Raw genomic sequence first — 19,528 nt, 5'->3', positions numbered from 1 at the left:
GGTTTAGCCCACAAAAGCTGTGCCAGCTGTCAAATCCACACAGCACAAAGAGCCCCATGTCCCTTTGAGAACAGGCACCTGCAGAGCCAAGGAACCCACATTTCCACTTGAGTCCTCATCATTGAGGGTACCTGATTCCAGCTACAGCCCACAATTGCCTTTAGAAGATCCCAGAGCACAGAAAACTCCGGGCAGTAGGAATCCAATAAAGTTGCATCAGTCCTGTACTGGAGCAGAAAGGTTTTTTTAATGCCTGTGCAGAAGGTCTCAAATTGAGAGAGACCAAAGCTCAGCTGAAACTGAAATCCCTCTTATCTTCCCATGCAGAAACCCAGGCTTCTAAAGGAGATCCCAGAGGGCTATAAAACACTTTAGCCTCCTGAATCACACTGCTCTTGCTGAGCAGAGACCTCATTTCCCAGCCTGAAAGATGAGGTTTTCCCTACACACACGACCTTTTCCTCCCCTGCTGCCACTCTCCCATCAGCACCACATCCTTGCCTTGCCAGTGACATCCAAGATTCATCCTGGCAAGGGGAGAATGCTGCAGTTGGAATCCCAGAGAGCTCAGGGAAGGCTTCAAAGCCAGCAGCAAGCCAGGCATATGCAGTGGGGAAGGCTCCCAGCTTCTGCTGCCCTCTAAACTTAACAGGAGTGAGAGTTATTGCTTCCTGCAGAGAAAAGATGCTGATGAGCTGTTGTCTACAGCACCCCACCTCTACTCAGAGGAGAAATACCATCTGGCAATGCCACCCTGGAGAGCTGCCAACCTTTGCAGTAAAATACTACGGCAAGAGAAGGTCAAGATAAAAGAAGGGGAGCAAAAACAGGCGGAAAGATTAATTCCTGCCAGGTGGTATCAGCCCAGACACTGGAGCACAGAACTGGATGGATGAGCAAGCAGAGAGGAGTTCAAGCAGGAAAGGGAGCAAGAAACAGTTCTCTGCAGGAAAATTGTGGGTGAGCTGAATAGAAGGCAGATCAGAGCTGCAGAGCAGCTCCAGGGCAGGATCTGCTTTACCTCAGCACCCCTTGGTGGGTGTTCCCTGGCACAGAGCTCTGCACTGCATGCACACACCATTACAGGTGTGCAGAGCCAGACCCTGCTGCAACAGCAGCACCACTGCTGCTCCCTTATCCAGGAAAAAACCCACCCCCACAGCCACTGGAATTTCAGGCATCCTCCAGGACACTGTTCATTGCTTGCTTCCTGTGCCTCCTGGGAGAGGACAGGCTGTTCAACAACTTTATTGGGAACAGTAAGATGTGCACACACAGGTGTAAGCCAAACAGACAAAGTGGGGGCTGTCAGGGCAGGTGTGGCACTCCACAGGAGGCCACCTGGCCCCGGGGCTCAGGGGTACCTTCTGACTCCAGGCGGTCCAGCCCGTAGGTCACGGCCGTGCTGATCCTCCGCACAGGGGGAAGAGCTGTTCTCCTGACAGAGGAGGCCACTGATGCTGGAGTCACCAGGACCACAGTTCTGCTGGATGGCTCCTCTGTCTGTCCAGCTGGGCTAGAAGACATCCCACCAGTGGCTGGAACAGCCTTCTCACTGGTGACCAGGATCCCATCTGTGAGATCTACAGGAGACAAGAAACATCAGCCACTCAGCCTAACAATATTTTTAAAAAAAATCCAAGAAACTCCTTAATGAAAATTTAACTCAAAGGAAGTCACTAAACTTTTGTTTCCTTTGAGATGTGACTCTGCTGTAATGAAACTTTCTCCTCAAGGGCAGCCAGCAAAGGAGGTTCCCTCTAATGAGGGGGGAACCCTTAAAGGTTTTAATTCCATTGCTTTAAGGACTACTCATCACCACACCATTACAAGATCAGAGCACCAAGACACCAGCTGAGAACTGAGCCAAGTGACAGATCAAATAGTTCATTACAAAGATAAAAGTTGGTTGAATTTATAATTAAATCCCAGAAGCAAATTCAATTAGTGGAAACTGCCAGAAGAACCTTCTCCCCCTTACAAATGGACCCTAAATTTAGAGATATAATGCAAACAACTCTTTTCTTTTGATGCCCTGCAACACAAGAACTACCAGAAAAGCTGCCCAGCAGCATTTTCATTACAATTGTCCCCACCACCACAGAAATACACTCCAGCTCAAAGTCAGCCTCGTGCTGAGGGACCCTTTGCCACACTCCTGTAGGAAAAACAGGCTCCAACAGGTACCTGCCAAGGTGCCACCAAACCAGCAGGCAGCAGCTACAGGAACATGACTGCTTAGAGCATTTCTGTATGAGCTACATCAACCTGAGAACAACCCACCATTGCTCAGGAAAAGTGAGTATCAGTGCAGGTTTCCACACCCAAGGCTCCTGCAGGAGGGTGTCTTTCCCCCACCACTGGCTCCCATGTAATCTTGATGAAACGTTTTCATCCTCTGGACCGAGCATCAGCAAGCTGTGACTGCCTTGGGTTCCAGAAGTAAGAACTCTCCCTCCATAAGCGAAAAACTGTTTAAGTGTCTAAAGCTAAAGGCACCTTGTTAGAAAGGACAGATGGGAGGGTTGTTTGGTTGGGGCATTTTTTTTTAACCTCTACTTCACTTATTTGGGGCAAAGAAATCCATGTGCTGGCAAATTCCAATGTGGTGGATCTCAGTGTGGGCAGAACGCAGCAGTAGCCCAGCTTTAGAGGCAGAAACTTAGCAATAAAAAGTCACTTCAGTAAGGATGTTGTGTTGAGACTGGAGTGTGCAGGCTCTGACACTGGTTTCAGATGTACCACCTCATCCTGTGTGGAAGTGAGTCCCTGAAGCAGAGTCCTACCTTCTGCATGCACAGGGCTCACTGTGGAGGAGGCACCAGGTGCCACCAGCACCTCGGTGGCACTGGGAGCCGTCAGCATCTGGGTGTCCTCCCCGCTGTTCTCCTGAGGAAAGCTGGCAGCCCCTGCTCCCTGGGTGGCACCAGGCACCTCTGTCACAGCTGACAGAGCAGCATCAGCCTCCTGGGCAGCTGTTGTCACCTCCTGAGTAACACCTACAGCAAGAACAGGTGTCAGGGCACACTCACAGGACAGCTGACAGCAGCAGAGCACACATCTGATACAATACAAAAGGAATACAACTCCATGCATTAAAAATTCCAGAGCCACAGTGCCAGCAGCAGGTCCAGCCTTTAGTGACCAGCTCCCACTGAAACCTCAGCTATGCAGAAGGGTTTATTTTTGTTGCACAAGTCCTAAAGACAGTGTTGCTTCCCCAACATCTGGGAAACAGCAGAGAGGGAACCTGCTGACAAGTCAAGGGCTTATAAATTAATCTAGAAATTAATCAGTCAGGTTTCAGCTCCAGCCTGCAATTATCTTCCCTTCTTTTACAGCAAAAATTAGGTCTTTTGGATGCAATGAAGGGAAATCATCATTTTGCATCTGCAGCCAAAGAGGGAAGAATAAAGATGCCCAGCAATTAAAAAGTCCTCATCAAGCTAGAAACATGTCATTGCCCAGCACCTGACCAGCCTTTTTTTTTAGCATTTCTTTTATATTTTAAACACTCTGACATAAATGTCATGAGGCTGCAGATGCCATCTCTGGAGGTATGTGCAGGGCAAGGTGACAACATCAGCCTGTGGCAGGAGGATTTCTGCCTGCAGATGAGAGCTGGGACAAGCACTGGACAACACAGCCTGGCCACAGCTTCACTATGGGGTGAGGAGGCAACACGAGGAGTTTGTGACAAGGGCCAGCAGCTCTCTGCACAGACCTCTTGACCTCAGCAGCCTTGTAAAGGCATTAAAAACATCAATGGCTCACAGGTTGCTTGGTACAGCTCACTTAAAACCCCAGAAATGAAAGGCAAGTGCCTGTAACAGGCAAGTTTTACCTTCCCATGAACTCCCCAGAGTAGGAGCGAGCTCAGGCTGGGTATCTGTCACCACAGCAGCCTCCGGCTGTGACGGAGGGACGCTCTTCTCCTCCTCTGCTGTGACTGCACTTATGTTTTCCAGAGAGCCAAGATCAGCTGTGTCTGCATCTGACAGGTTCCCAGTGTGGAAGGCATCATTGCTGGCTGTGGAAGTTGCTGGCAGCTCCTCCCCTTGCACTGGCACTGTGCAGTTGCTCTCCTTGGCAAGCCCAGGCGCTGGTGGAGGGGACACTGGGGAAGGCACTGCTCTTGTGGCATCCTCCTCCTCCTCCACATCCTCCTGAGTGGTCTGGGACGGTTCTGTTGTCCCCAGTTCCTCTGTCACCTCCTGGTGAGACATGCTTCCCCCTTGACTGATGTCCCCCAGTTTTGTGTCATCCCAGTCAGGTGGCACAGTGTCCATAGGAGCGATGGTGACAGTGCCAGCCGTGGGGGACAGCTCTCGTTGTGTGACACCTGTCCCTGCTTCTGGCTGAAGGGAGGCCTCAGTTGCCACAAGGGGATGTCTGGCAGCCACAGATGTTGGTGGAGCCAGGGATCTCAGAGGGCTCCCTGTGCGGGGTCTCGGCATCTCCAGCTCAGAGGTCACACCCGCAGCCTGGGGAGTTGGGATGACAGGGTGGCCACTGGCTGCTTCCCAGCTGGGAGAGCTGGGGCTCAGTGAGGGCTGGGAGCTGCTCTCTGCTTCCTCCTCCTCCTCCACAGTGGTCCCAGAAAGGGGGTTTGCTGAGGGGCCAGCAGGGCTGGGCTCCACTGCCACACCACCCTCTGTTGTGGTGTCACCAATAGGGCCACCAAATTCCTCCTGGACTGGAGGGCTCAGAGTGGTCACAGCTGTGGTCAGCATGGCCCTGAGTGCTTCATCCTCATCCAGCTGTGCCTCAGTGGGAGCCAGCTCCTCCTCAGGGACAGCAGGCAGTGCCCCAGCAGAGGGGTGAGCCCCCAGGGCCTGGCTGCTGGGGACAACACGGCTCGGGCTGGCAGGGAGAGCTTCTCCTCCTGCAGTGAAAGCTTCATCCACAGGTGTCCCAGATGGCTGTGCTGACACTGCACATGGCTCCTCAGAAGCTGCCTGCTCAGAAGGGCCCACATTGTTTTTCAAGTCCACCATGCCTGTCCTTTCATCTTCCAGCCCATTCCCTGCCCAGGGGCCGTGCTGGACCTTTGTCACACCAGTCTCCTCCAGAGGCTGAGCAAGGCATGGAAGGCTGCAGGACAAGAGCAGGATGCTCCAGGTGACCACACAGATATTAAATCCTTTTGATCTCCTCATGGTTGAGGAAAGATGCATCCAGAAGCCTGCAAGGCTGACAAATCCACAGTCCTAGAAGGGGAAAAAGGAACCAAGGTTACACATTCCCATAACTAACCATGGACCCTGGGCCTTAAATAACTGGGAGACCAAGCCAGTTGTGACCCCTCCTACACATTCCAAGCAATGAATTCCCCCATCTGTTTTACTGTTCTCAGCCTACCCCACCTGAAGATGCCAGACAGAACCAAATGCTGCTCTGAAGCCCAGGACAGACCTTGCCCAGCTCTCACCCCAGCAGCAGAGTGCTATGCTCTACCACCCAGCAGGCACCAGACCTGCAAGCAAAGCTGTGGATCAACCTGTTTGTCCTGAACCAAGTCCAAGAATGATGCTTGTCAGGGCCATGAAGTCTCAGGTTTTCTATGGCCAGCCCTGTTCTGTGCACTGGCACAGGAGGAGAGCAAGGACCCTGCACAGAGAACAAGATGGGTCTGTGGGGGACAGCACAGGACCAGAGCCACACCAGGAGGCTTTAGGGCTGCATCATGTCCTGGCTGAGGTCCTTGGCCCCACAGAGGAAGCCACAGCCCAGCCAGCAGCACTGCTGCATTAGCACAGTGCCCATGCTGCACTGCACCATGGAGGCACTTCCAGAAAGTTCCACACCCAGAATCACTGTGCCAGTCAAGAGTTTCCAAGAGAGCACTGAGCCTGTAGCCCAGCAGAGATCCAGCCAGCTGACAGCCTGCCCTTGGCAAGCTCTGCTGCCTCCAGGCACACAGCTCCAGCTCCCAGCCACCTCCCCTGGGCACGTGCCTCAGTCCTGGGATGCTTCTCCAGCGCTCCAGAGCAGAAGCCCATGCCATCCAAGGCCCCACACATTGGTCACACCAGTCTCACACACACAAACATCCCTCTGTCACACACAGCCTGGGCTGGTGCTCCTCCTCCCAGCTCCAGGAGCCAGCTGGGCAAGGGCACAGTCAAACCCTGCTGCAAGAGCCCACAGCCATCAGCAGCTTCAAGTTCTTTCTCTCACGTGTTCCTCCAGTTCTGGGGCTCCCAACATGAGAAAGACCTTGAGCTGTTGGGGTAAGTCCAAAGAAGAGCCAAGCAGATCACAGGGCTGGAGTACCCCTGCTACAGACACAGGCTGAGAGAGTTGGAGAAGGCTCCAGGAACACACTGGAGCACCTTCCAGTGCCTAAAGTGGCTCCAAGAGAGCTGGAGAGGAACTTTGGACAAGGGCACGGAGTGACAGAGCAAGGAGAAATTGCTTTCACCTGACAAAGAGTAGGTTTAGATTAGATATTAGGAATAAATTTTTGACTGAGGGTAGTAAGGCCCTGGCACAGGTTATCCAGAGAATCTGTGGTTGCCCCTGGATCCCTGAGTCCAAGGCCAGGCTGGATGGGGCTTGGAACAGCCTGGGATAGTAGAAGGTGCCCCTGCCCATGGCAGGGGGTAGAATGAGGTGAGATTTTATCATTCCCAAGCAAACTGCTCTTCCCTTTGGGCTGCAGGAGTAACAAATATCAGTAAGGAAAAAGGTTGGGGCTGTCACAACCATCCTTAAGTCTTCCAAAGAACAGCAAAGGTCACCCTGTGCAGTCTCACTGCTCATGGGCACCAGGATAAATCCCTAAACTTGCCACACTCCCCATTTCCCCACCCAAACAGCACAGGCAGAAGTATCACTCACATTTGTACCCACAGAGTGCAGCAACACAGCTCAGAATCGACCACTGCAGGCTCCAGCATCTGGCTGAGCCTTCAGGGCACACTGAGTCACTTTTTCCATTCTCCCTGAAGCCTCATCCCAGTGGTTTGAGCTACTAGAATAATTCCCTGTCACAGGCCACACACATGCACCAGGTGCTCAGGGACAAGCAGAAGCCACCACAAAACTCTTCACCAGCCTAGATTCCTTCCACTTTATTTTTAGCATCTTCTATCTCTGAAGGATGAGGAGCCACCCATCTATTTTCTCTATCCCCCCCCCTAATTCAAAAAATAGCTGAAAACTGACAATATTTAGCTCTTCTTCCAGGCTAACTCTTTATGCATTCCTGTAATCAAAAAGCACTAAGAATATATTATGGAAGTTAAATTGTTAGTGCCTAACTACTCTGCCTTACCATGCAGCTGAATATAAATCATGTTCACCTCAACACCCCTTCAGCAAGTGCCTGCTCAGAGCAGGCATATTGAAACATCAAGAAGTTGGGTTTTTTCCCACTTAAAAAATAGTTTGGCTTTAAATACAGCTTCTCAAGAAGTCAGGAGCATTTAAGTGGCACAAATGCTTTCAGCAGTGCTTAAACATAAACAGAACTCCAGCTGCACTTGAAAAAGCACTTCTCTTGCAGTCATATACATTATACATATGTATATACACATCTGTACAGATATTTTGTAGCTTTTTAGCTCTAGGCTCTCAAATAGCCCAAGATATTCAGGACAGGTTAACAGAAGTAAAATGCTCATCTCCTCCCAACAAGCTTACTCCATCTTTACTTATACCTTTCCTTCTGGGTGGTAGATAATGTAGGCAACTCAATACCAGCCTGATAAAAGAGTTCTGGAGTCCTTCAGGCAGCTTCATATTGTTTCTACCAGTCTGAAAAGCCCTGCTGGTCATAATCCTGCATTTCTACAGGGCAAAAATCACATTGGAGACTTATTTGCTCAGGAAGTCCACAAGAGCCAGATGTAAGCTAACCTAGACCTTCACACTCAGTGAAAGCAGGAGATAGCAGCATGGAGCTTGCTGCAGGATAATGGCACGGGTTCACACTTCAAAGAAGATTAGTCAGGGCTTAAGATCTACTTAGCTTTAGGAAGAGGTTGGATTAGAGAGTGTATGAACAACAGTGACCTGGCTATCTCCTTAAGCAGAGTTTGACACCTTGCTGAAGCACTTCCCCTGAATGCAGGAGCTGCAGGTAGCTGGCTGCAGAGCAGTCTGTTCCCCAAGCCGCACTGAGTTACACATTTATCCTCCCATCTGGCTATTTTTATAGTCAGCCTGCTCTCCAGCCCCAGCCAGGCTGTAAGAGCAGGCTGGAGCACACTGCCCTGACCAAGCACCTCCTCTGTAGTAAACCTGAGCTTCTCTGTTACCAGCTTGAAGGCAGTAACTCAGTATTTCATGCCGCAGGAACTCCTTGTCCCCAGATTTCACCTGGCATCCTCAGAGCTGAAGCCCTGGAGGCCAAGCACCAGCCAGGCTCAGGGTGGAAAACTAATCCTTGCTTCCAATAGGAAGCACACACTGAGGGCAAGAGACAGTGCCAGCTACTTCCCCTGCACTTAATAACAACAAATCCCAGGAGATGCAGTTCCTCCAGCCGCAAAGGCAGCGCAACTGCAGGCAGCCAGGGAGCTTTATCTTCAGCATGGAAAATAATAACTTTTCTTTTAACACCTGGTAGGCTGGAAAATAACACAAAGGACTGCGAGGCTGAAAACAGGGGCAAAAGCTGGACATCTCCAGGAGCTCCCCACAAGAATAAGAGCCAACTACCTCAGTGGGGAAGTCAGGAAGCTGAGGGACAATAAATATAAATTGGTCACCAGCTGAAGCAGTCTCAGACTCAGTTGGATCTTTCTGAGCCAGGCTGCTTGCCTGCTCCATACAATTAGCACTTGCAGTAGTTATTAAACCATTAACCCCTCTGAATTAGGGAGACCTGTTTGAGATCAGCTCTTGGGGGGCCCAATAAAAGCCAGCTCAGAAGGAGCCCCAGCCTGTTACGGTCACTCCAGCAAGGCAGGCTTGCAGGGGACCTGCACAGGGCAGAGCAGATGTCTCTCCTTCAATAGTTGCTCCTTGCATGGACCAGTGATTTGTGAAGACATGCTGCAAAGGATTAAGCTCCCCCTCTGTCCCCAGCTGTGTGCAGCTACTCCCTCTGAGAGCTTTGTAAGAGTTTCACCCAGCCAGCTTACTTAGGGAAAACAACACCCCTCCCCCTGGGAAAAAAATAAATAAAATAGCTGGGTTTTGTTCTGTCTTTGGCAAGCTATGGCTATGTTTCTACCCAAATTCTTGAAACAGTGAGTGGGGGGGAAAGAAAAGTACCAAGTTTTAAACACACTTGCATTGATAACTCTGCTCTGACAATCCCTCTGACACAGGCAGGACACTCACACGCTAAAGCAGCTGCATGCATCATAAAGCAGAGAGCAGGAGATGAACAGGTCAGACAAACCTTTCTTGCCTCTGAGAAGAGCTCCTCACACCTCCAAGCACAAGCTCGCTATCAGCCTGGGCTGGCTGAGCAGTCCTGGGTGTGCTCAGCTCTGCAATTCACCTGCCAATTCATAGGGGAACCGGAACAAAAAAGCCGCAAATCTTTTAATGTGAAGATTTAGCCACAACATACAAGTCAAACAACTGCCAGCCGTCAAGTGCTCTGTTACAGGGTGCTAATGTATGCCGTCCAAGCCTCATTACCTGTGCTGAATACAAAAGGCAGCAGATAATACACTGCAGAGCTCCAACTCCTACTTTTGTGCACAAGCCGAGAAAGATGCCTTCATCTCATCTTGCTTTGTGTCCTTGCCCAGTTCAAACGAGTGAACTGGGGAGCTGATGCCCTTCCAGCACACACTTCAGGTAAACAGACCTCGACCAGCTCCAACAGCTCAGTGAAATCCCAGCAGGGACACAACTCTACACCAGCCACCAACATAAAGTCAGGTGAGAAAAATTATGTCGAGACAAGCACACATCAGAGGGGCACATCCTCGCCTACCCTTGGGGACGCATCCTTAAAAGCAAACAAATGAGATATTAATATTCTGTAAGGCCAGCTTCCCACCAGTCCCAGTGAGGTACCTTAATACATAATACATCACCTCCACTTCCAGCCTCGGCACTCCAGCTGTAGTTCTTTGAGGAGCCAGAGACATGACATGTTTTAGGCATTATTCCCCCAACCACCATGCGATCACTCGCTTTGTTCGGAACAGCACACGGACCACCTATGGAAATCCCTGCTGGGATCTGCAAGTAAAAGCTGCACAGTTCTCTGTGGCTTCTGACCCGTGCCAGCTCCCCGGCACCACACAAGTCTGAGGTCTACCAAATTCCTGAGGGATTAAGATAGGGAGGAGGGGGTGTTTGAGAAGGAGGCCAAAGGGTGCAGCAGTTTTCAAGCAGCAGCAGCAGGACAGAAACGCCGCTCCCCAGCCTGCCTGGGAGCACAGGGAGAGCACTCGGATTCCAAGCAGCGAGAAACGCTCCACGATCTCAGCGCCTCACCTAACACTGACAGCAGCACCACACAGGAGACCCAGAGGATCACAGCTCCCTGCGGGTGAAGCTTTAAGAGCAGATTAAATCCACCTTGCCAGGCCCTTCTGGCTCGGGCAGAACCTGCCTGGGGTCCAGGGAATGGGATTAGGGCTGGCTCAAGGCTCACTTACACCCAGCACGCCGCTTGCCGGGCACGGGTCCATCTCCCCGTTCTCCTTAGTCATATTCACAGGTGACTTTACAGCCCCGAAAGTGCACTCTTACCCCAGCGGGCAGGGCACCAAGTGCCAACAACCTCCCGGAATTCCTCCCGCCCAGGCCCGCAGCAGGACAGAGGGACAGCGGCGGTCACCCCCAAACCACCCCCGACCCCAAAAGCCTTTCCGAGGGAGCCCAGCGGGACCCCCATCCCGGCAGGACGGTGTGCCCCGCTGCCCCATCCCCCGGGGCCGCAGGGACCAGCGCTCGCCGGGAACAAAGAGCCGCGCCGAGGATGCGCTGCCCCGCGGGCAGCCCAGCATCGCCGGAAAAACCCAGGGATCGATTGCAAAGGCACAACCCCGCGGCAAACGCGGCACGGGGAGGGGGTGCGATGCCGGCCGTGTGTGTGTGTGTATGTGTGTGTGTGTGTGTGTCCCGGCCTCACCTGGCTGTGCCGCCGCCGCCCGCTGCCGCCGCGCTCCCCCAGCCCCGCGGCCGCACGGGCGGAGCGGAGCGGGCCGCCCACCGGCGGGCGGTGTCGGGGGCCGGCCCGCTCCGCCCGACCGCCGGCCCCCGCCGGGATCCGAGCTCCCCGGCACCCGCAGCCCCCGGGAGAGGCCGCCGGCAGCCGCCTTTGCTCCTCCGCCCAAGGGAAGTTTGAGCATCCAAGCGCTCGGCTCCCGCACCCAACTCTTCCCCAGGGCCTGACCCGAGGAGCTGCCGCTCTTCGCTGAGGAGCGGCTGGAAAAACAAGGCCTACGGCACCCCTTGGTAGTTTTCCATCTATTACAGATTCTCCTCCAGTGTTTTCAGCTGCAGAGGTCACCTTCCCCTAATACTCCCTCTGCAAAGGAGAGCAACTCCTGAAGTAACAACACCCGAATTAGAAGTCAATAGTCAATTATTGACTAATTATAGTCAATTTCCCTTTTTTGATGCTTTGTTTAAGCACCTATTTGGCCAGTAGAGAGAAAGATAAACAGCTTTACTTGTGCTTTCCTGCTCCCACCTATTTTTTTTTCCAATAAAACCCCCATAACTAACGAGGGAACAAAACCCTCAGACCAGCAGGTCCTGGCTCACACATCAATTCACATCACCAAAGAACTCAGAATCCCATACCTTGACTCCAAATCCAAAAGATGAGAGCGGTTCAGCTTCCTCTCGCTCCCCCAGGGCCAGTGGCAGGGGCAGCACAAGGTCTCTGCTGCACACAGAGGGTTTTATACGCCCTCCCAGGCAGTGACTCATTCGGAGGGGGCTGCAGCAGGTGCAAGGTGTTTGAGCTGGGCAGGGACAGGTGAGGAGACACCAAAAATAATGATCTCTCACAGGAGGCAATGGCTGGGGGGATTTTGGGGGGTGGAATTGATAGGAAGGACTAGAGGGAAGGCATGGGAGAGGTGAGTTAAAACCTTGACTTCCTAATGAACGTGCTCTACCACACGAAGCAAATCAGTGAATCTTCCAGTTATAACAAAGTATGAAATAAACTTATTTTTTTTCCACAGAAAGTGAGATGTAACCTGCTGGCTCAGGTCACTCAGCTCTTTAAATAAACAACATAACTGGTGGAAGAAAATGAGATATTCCTTATCAACAAATTGTTCATTATTTTTTCTGCTCGCTGTGCTACTGGTAATAACATTTATATTAGTGATTTGCTCTTTTTCTAAAGACACCCCAAACTTTTGCCTGTTTAATTTTAGATAAACAGTGTGTTTTCTACTGGATTTCAACCAAACTGGATCCAACCCAATTCATTTGATTGTAGCACTGTGCATCCAATATTAAAACTTTCAAAAGACAGATTTGTTGCAAGTTAAGGCAGTTTTTTTCAGGGAAATATTGCTAACCCCTGCATGAGTTGAAAATAAAGTGTCAAAGTGACTGTATCAGCAATAAAGACAGCCAGTGACAGAAGGCATCAGGAAGAACTTCAGAGTTAGGCTTGGGGGAGGAAATGGTCACTCAAAACAATGGGGAAAGTCCCTTCTGGCTTTGCCTCTGGGAACTGTAAAATCTGTGGAAATTATTAATTAATCAATATTTCTAGTGCTGTGTCATCTTTATAAATAAAATACAAATATGTGAAAAGAAAGGATGTTTTCTCTATCCTCTAGGGGAGATGGGGTGGGAGGGGAGGAAGAGGTAAGAGCTGTATTTTTATGACATTTTAAACACTGTTAACTCCTGGTTTAGGGACTCAAAACTCTTCACAGGTTCAGCTTCTGTCCTGGCCAATTCATTTTGGTCAAGGGCTCTGACTGAGAAGAGGGGGTGGCTCAGCCATGCAAGAGGTGCCACCTGCCAAGGTAATGTTGAAGCCAGATTTTCCAGGAGACCAAAATCAATTTTCGAGAGCAGCACTGCACCTTGTGGTGGGTCTGGGATTGATTCCTAAACTGTTCAGTCATTTGTGTGTGAGGAAAGGGGCAGGAAAACAGGGACCACTCCAGCAGAAATCAGAGCCATCAGGGATGAGTCCAAGGGCTGGGCTTCAGCAGCTGCACAATTCTTCCTAACAGCTGACCTGGGATTCAGAACAAGGGATCTTCCAGTGGAAGGTGTCCCTGCCCAAGGTGTCTCATGCAAGGGGTTAGAACAAGATGATTTTTAAGGTTCCTTCCAACACAAACCACTCAGTGATTCTATGATAGTGTTTTCAATCCCACTTCTATCTAACCTTTACAATTATTGGGAAAGTTACTTAAAATGTAAAGCGTGTGTAAGGGATGATTTAGTGTTCTCCAAGGATGCAGAGCTCTTAATAGACTGGAGAGGTTTTCACTTCCCCCTTGCCATCATCAGCTCTGAACCCAGATTGGCACTGTGTCCTCTCAAGGTTAAATATTTCACTTCTAAGCACTGGAACCAAAATAGCTGGTTATCTGTCTTTTTTCCCCTGCCTAAAATTGCACATTCCCTGTACGCTGCAAGTTTCTCTACCCCGCATAACCTGCCAAAATCAGAGGCTTCTGCCTTATCAACAAAAATATCTGCAGCCTGAAAGAAAGAGGCATGATGAAAGAGGCAGAAATCAGAAATCACCAGAGAGCACTCTTTTGTTTATTCCTTTCTATGGTTTATTAGTTGGAAATACTGATTTTTAACTCAGATCACTATGCCATGGAGCATACATGTAACCAAGCAAAACAAGGCCCCACTTCTGCAGCAAGTTAAGAAATATCCATTCCTCTCCCCTTGCTCTGGGTTGAGACATTTCAGTACAATCCTCAATTGGTCTTGTCCTTCAGAACTTCCCACCTGAGTTGAATTCAGAGACTAAATTTGGATGTAAGCAGGCTCATTCTTCCATGCAGGTAGCATAGCTGGGAAAGAGTGGGATTCATGTCCCATTTCCAGCTCTGCCTCTTTAGAGGACTCTCAAAACTGAGTTTCACTGCTCTCAGCCTCCACTTCTTCTGTAAAATAACGATACCTAATTTTTGTAAGAGCCTCTTATAAAATCTGTGTGTTATTATGGCAGCCAGCTCTGTTGCACAAAGTAATGATACATCAGATTTCTTTCACAGGTAATATTCCTGTCGCAGCATTATTGCAGAACCCAAAAAGTACCAATAGCATGTCCTAATTAAGAGACTAGGTCACATAAAAATTTATATGAAGATATATTTTGCCTGTATAAAATGAACTAAAATATCATTGTCCTGACAGCAGAATGCTGCACCTTATGCTGCTACTCCTGGCACCTGTGAGGAGATGTATCAGCTATCCTAAGTATGTCAGGACATGCCACAGAAGGTAAAGGCAATTTTAAAATAGTTACCGTTAATTTTGCTGCTGAATGACTTTCCCAAATTGAGTATTGGGGACATCCAGCACACAAATCAGTGCACATCTCCATCACAAGACTCACCTTTACACCAGCTGGTAGTATCTGTTTTAAGGGGGCCCTCTCTTTCTACTAAAAGGCAGTCACTGGAATGGAGTAGTGATGAGTAATTCGGGGAAAGTGAGAACAGCATCTCCTGCCACAGAGGGGGAAGTTTGTTTAAAACAAATCCACTTTGAAAAAGTTTGTGACCAATGAATTATTTTGAATGTAACCATGCTATGGGTGAACAGATTTCTTCTTCCTCCAGCTGCAAACCTGGTAAATGTCAACTGCAATTAAAACTCAATCAGGAGAATCAGCTTGGATTCCTTTCTTCCATGTATCTCACTACTGGCACTAACAGGAAGGCTGGGAAAGGCCAAGTGGTGCCAGTGCAGCCCCACTGCTGGCTGGGATTTACAGTAATCAATCCTACAAGGAGGCACGGGATCCAGCTTCTGTTTCCCAGCTCTCGTGTTTCTGAAGTGCTCACAGAGCAGGAAAGCCATAAGAACTTATTTTTGTCACTGAAGTCAGCAGATGTGACTTGGAGAGCACACAGAGCCCAGATCTGCTGAGTAGGAAGTGCCATTTTTACACACTCACTCTTCAGAGTAGAACCAGGCTTCTGCTGACTGGCCCAAGGTCACTGGAATCTGTTGCAGGTGCTGTGGGAATGCAGGACCAATGATCACATCCATAACGGAATCACTGCACAGCCCTCGCTCTTCTTCATATCCTTCAACAAAATCGATGCAGTTAATGCCAAGCTACACCACCTATTACCATTTTCCCAGAGATAAAGTGCTGAGGAAGCCCTCCACGTGCATATTGGAGTCTCAGCTAAAACATGAAGCATCTCTCAGTTCCCCTGGATATTTCCCTCCCTGTCCTACAAACTCCATTACAATATTAGGCTGACGATAAAAAAGCACTGGACCCACCGCCCCAAAGCAGAATGACCCTAAGCCCTGCTCTGACATTAAACCCTCAGCTTCACAGATTCACAGCAAGAGAGACTCAAACACAGATCTCCAAGATCATTGAGTCCAACCTCCATCATCTGGAACATGGTTGTTCACACACATAAAGTTCCAGAGGGACTTTAGATAAACTGCAGCTTTCTTTTGCTTTTCAAAATGTGAGATTAAACTAAGCCACCGAATCCACAGGTTTTAAACAAGTGCAGTGTCAGTACTGCCAGTCCATCCCTCCCAGTCCAGCCCTTTCTAAAATAGCAAAGAGGGGCAGAAATTCCCCACCACAGAGACTTTTGGGGTCTTTCCCATGGGTAATACATGGAATTGGGGTGCTTAGGTGGGAGGAGCACTATGTTTTAGAGTGAAACAGCAATGCTCCAGACACCACCAGTGTTTTCCTTGAGGATGGTTAAGAGCAGAGAAATACACTTTTTTTTTTTTGAAACATTCAAATCGATTAAGCCAGATTTTTTCATCAGGAACCAGATCCAGCTGAACCCCAAGCAGGGGGCTTTGCTCCTTTTTCTCCCTTCAGAGAGCTGATACGTGGATCCCTTTGAATCCGTGTGCTGGGAGAAGGTGAGGAAGCACCCTGTGATCTCCAGAAGGTCTAAAGCTGCCCTAAGTATGCAATTCCCTGATTTTGTGAGGAAGGGATGGATCCGTGCCTCCCTTAGCCTGTCGAGATTAGGGAGACCTAGAAGCAAGCACACAGACTAAGCCGGCCAATGCAGGGACACAAAAGAGCGTTTATTTTATGACCAATTAAAAATAACAATGCTCTGCTGTTGAAATCTGCCCGGGTCTGCTGAAAGCCGAGTCTCTGCAGGGGTGCAGGCAGGCATTTTGGCTTTCAAGGCAGCAGAGTATTAGCGGGGCTCCGTGCCATAGGCGCGCAGCGTTTGTGCTGCAGGACACATTCCTTTATGTTCGCAATGTTTTCCAGTGCTCCGCGGGGATTAATTCAGCTGAGAGCCGCCTGTTTCGGGGCGAGTGGAGAAAAGTGATTTTCTTTATGAAGAACGTTTCCCCATTAACCCTCCGGGCGGGTTCTGCGGCTGCCACCTCCAGGCAGCAGCGCTGCTGTGCTGTGACAATGACACGTCTGCAGGACACCCCAGAGGGGCTCGAATACCAACAGAATCCTGAAAAGGGGGAGAGAAAAAGCACTGCATTAGGCAAAAAGAACTGTCCTACAGGTTTTATTTTGTCGGGGAGAGTCCAAAGGAGGCCAACCGAGATGAGCAGAGGGATGGAGCGGCTCAGGGCTGAGATAATTGGGATTGCTCAGCCAGAAAAGAAAGGAGAGGGTTTTGGGCTGGCCTAATTGTGGCCCTCCACTGCTTCAAGGTAGCTGAGAGAATGTTGGAGAGGGACATTTTACAAGGGCCTGGAGTGATGGGACAATGGGGAATGGCTTCAGACTGAGAGGGAGTAGGTTTAGATTGGTTATTAGGAAGAAATTCCAGGCCGTGAGGATGGTGAGGTCCTGGCACAGGTTGCCTAGAGCAGCTGTGGCTGCCCCATCCCTGGAAGTGTTCCAGGTTGGATGGAGCTTGGAGCAACCTGGGATAGTATCCCAGGACAGTATCCCTGCCCATGGCAGAGTGGAACTAAATGAGTTTTAAGCTCCCTTCCAACCCACACCAGTCTATCATTTTATGATATAAGAGTTTTCACTGATTTCAATGGGCTACTGTTAATTTCTTGTATTTTTATGTCCTTATGTGACCTCTTCCTCACCTGTCAGAGGTAGCACCGCTCCCAAGAGTTGCATGAAGTGGCTTCATTCAGGGAATAATTTCTTATTATGTTATGGAAATCCTGCTTTTCACTCTGCTGGACATTCTACTTACAATCTGGCTTAATTGTCCCACCGTCTCCTTAGACTGTGAATAATTATCTCCATTTATATTGTTATCCTGAATGTATTTATAGCCTGATTCTTTCGGGTTAGCATCACCATCTGTTTCCTCAACAGTCACATATTCGGGGGAGAGTGAGTGCTCTTCACATTATGCAAGCAGCTTCCTTGATTAAACCAGCCCGGCTTGGATGAATTTTGTTATGAAACCCTGGCACATCTCTAACTCTCTGGCTCCTATTATCAATAACTCTGAAAAGCCCATCCATTAAATTAAGCCACTTTTAAGCTGCAGCTTGCATTTCAGAACTCTTGTTAACTGTGATTGATTAACGTAATTTAAGAGCAGATTTCCAATGGACTATAAAGACGGTGATGTGATTAGCAGGAAACTCTGATCATTCCTAACCCAGGGATAATACATTCAGGAGGAAGCCATGGGCTGTGGATTTCAAGGAGGGCCCCTGATTTTTCCAAAACATATGTAAGCAGTCATTTTACATAAAACATTATATTAAAAACATAAGCATAGTGCTGTAAATATAAAATTATAGCATGGTAAGATATCATAAATGGGTGAGATCTGGGGATGAAAACAGATCATGCAAATATCACACTTAGACTTTGATCATATTTTATCTAAATTACTCAGATTTTTAGACCTAAAGTATTTCAAGAGCACCAACACTAAGCATAATATATTATGTCTTTATAAGTCCCCTATCACAGAGATACTCAGGAGGATTTTACAGAATTTGAGAGGAAGAATATTCACACTCCAGTGAGAGCACATTCTCACCAGGCACAGTGACTGCACAGCTTCCCCGTGCTGACCTTGAACAGCAAGGGCAGACAGCATTCCAGGTAGTAACTTATCTCAGAATCACAGAATACCAGACTGGAAAGGATCTCAAGGATTATCTGACACAACTTTTCTTGGCAAAATCATGGTTGAAACAAGATCATCCAGCACCCTGTGCAGCTGAATATTAAAGTGTCCAGAACTGAGGGATTCACACTTCCCTGGGGAGATTATTCCAATGGCTGATTGTTCTCATTGTGAAAATTTACCTTGTGTCTGAACAGAATCTCTCCAGGAGCACTTGGGAAATTCTGCAATTGTTTCCCTGACAGAGAAACCAAATACAGAAAAGTTTCTTGGATATAATTCCTGTCTCAGTCAGGTGTAATTACCACTGAGTGCATATTCTTGCTGCACTGGGGAATTGCTCAAGCATGGCAGAGTTAAGGTTCTGTTGTGGAAATGACATTTGAACATATTTTCATGCCTCGTTGTTTGCATATCCTTTAAAGTTCAGCTGCATTTCCATGTTCTGGAAGGCCATAAAATACTACTAATAAAAAATAATTTAAAAAGCCATTAAAAACAAAACCACATGAAATCATAAGGCAAGTTGAACTCAGTGTCACAATGTTTAATCGCTGCAGGGTTTTGTTTGTTTATTTTTTCATGTGTTAGCATCCTCCACTGCTGCCTTGGCAATGATCCCTCCTCCTTCAGAATTCACTGGGTGTGCTGGTCCCATCACTGTTTCTGTATCTCACACCACCACTGCAGCCTTGTCCTTGCTCCTCAGTTTTCCACTCCTAGGAGAGGATGGGAAGCTGGTGATGGGTTATTTAAAGAGTGCCTGGGCCCCTATAGAGTTGTGGGATGGTGCCTGAAGGAGAGATAGCAGGGATTTATGAGGGATGTAAAGGGCTTTGAGAGGAATCGCCTGAGTTTGTCACTACAAAGTTCCCCTTCTTCACACCCTTCTGCAATCCCTCTGCTCTGCCTGGATTCCTTGTGTGTCCTCCAAGAGCTCTTCCAGGATGCCCCTGCTTCAGCTCCTCCAGTCTGCACTTTGCTGCACACACACCCCAGGACCTTCTCTTCTCAGTGCTGCCTCTTGACCCTGCTTTGTCACCTTGGTGACTTTGGGGTGACCAGAAGGGGGGAACAGGACAAGTCTGCGACAGAAGCAGCTGAGAAAGCGTTTGTGCAGAGCTGCTAACCCATGGGCTACTGCGGGGGGTGGCCCAGGCGACACAACAGATGGTGGCAGCGACAGCTTTCGCTGTCTCACATCACTCCCCCTCATCATCCAACTCCCACACACCTCCACCTTCAGGGACTGCAAATAGCAAGTGTGGATGTGGGACAAACAGTGCTGCTGCAGAGTGGCAATCATGGTGAAGAGCACAGCATCCACAAGCTGCTGCAGCAGCTCACAGGTC

General features: G+C 49.2%; 1 protein-coding gene across 6 annotated transcripts in view; it reads right to left on the bottom strand.

The window, feature by feature from the left end:
- ARMH4 (armadillo like helical domain containing 4) overlaps positions 1 to 11,852 on the bottom strand; it is a 55,384-nt gene extending 43,532 nt beyond the window's left edge. The window contains exons 1-5 of one of the 6 annotated variants that reach the window (XM_086894021.1): positions 9,601 to 9,819; positions 9,356 to 9,457; positions 3,845 to 5,210; positions 2,787 to 2,999; positions 1,200 to 1,583 (exon numbers count right to left, since the gene is read on the bottom strand). In XM_086894021.1, coding sequence (XP_086750147.1) covers positions 1,309 to 1,583; positions 2,787 to 2,999; positions 3,845 to 5,177 — 1,821 coding nt within the window. In that variant the 5' untranslated portion in view covers positions 5,178 to 5,210; positions 9,356 to 9,457; positions 9,601 to 9,819 and the 3' untranslated portion in view covers positions 1,200 to 1,308. Of the gene's footprint in view, positions 1 to 1,199; positions 1,584 to 2,786; positions 3,000 to 3,844; positions 5,211 to 9,355; positions 9,458 to 9,600; positions 9,820 to 10,004; positions 10,153 to 11,050; positions 11,136 to 11,727 lie in introns of those variants that run through there. The other 5 variants (XM_023927319.2, XM_086894019.1, XM_086894022.1 and 2 more) reach the window with 5 other exon arrangements.
- Positions 11,853 to 19,528: the final 7,676 nt, after the last annotated feature.

The sequence above is a fragment of the Cyanistes caeruleus genome, chromosome 6 (genome assembly GCF_971803275.1).
Source record: "Cyanistes caeruleus chromosome 6, bCyaCae1.hap1.1, whole genome shotgun sequence".
NCBI classification, from domain to species: Eukaryota; Metazoa; Chordata; class Aves; order Passeriformes; family Paridae; genus Cyanistes; species Cyanistes caeruleus.
This window is presented reverse-complemented; position numbering and strand designations above follow the sequence as displayed.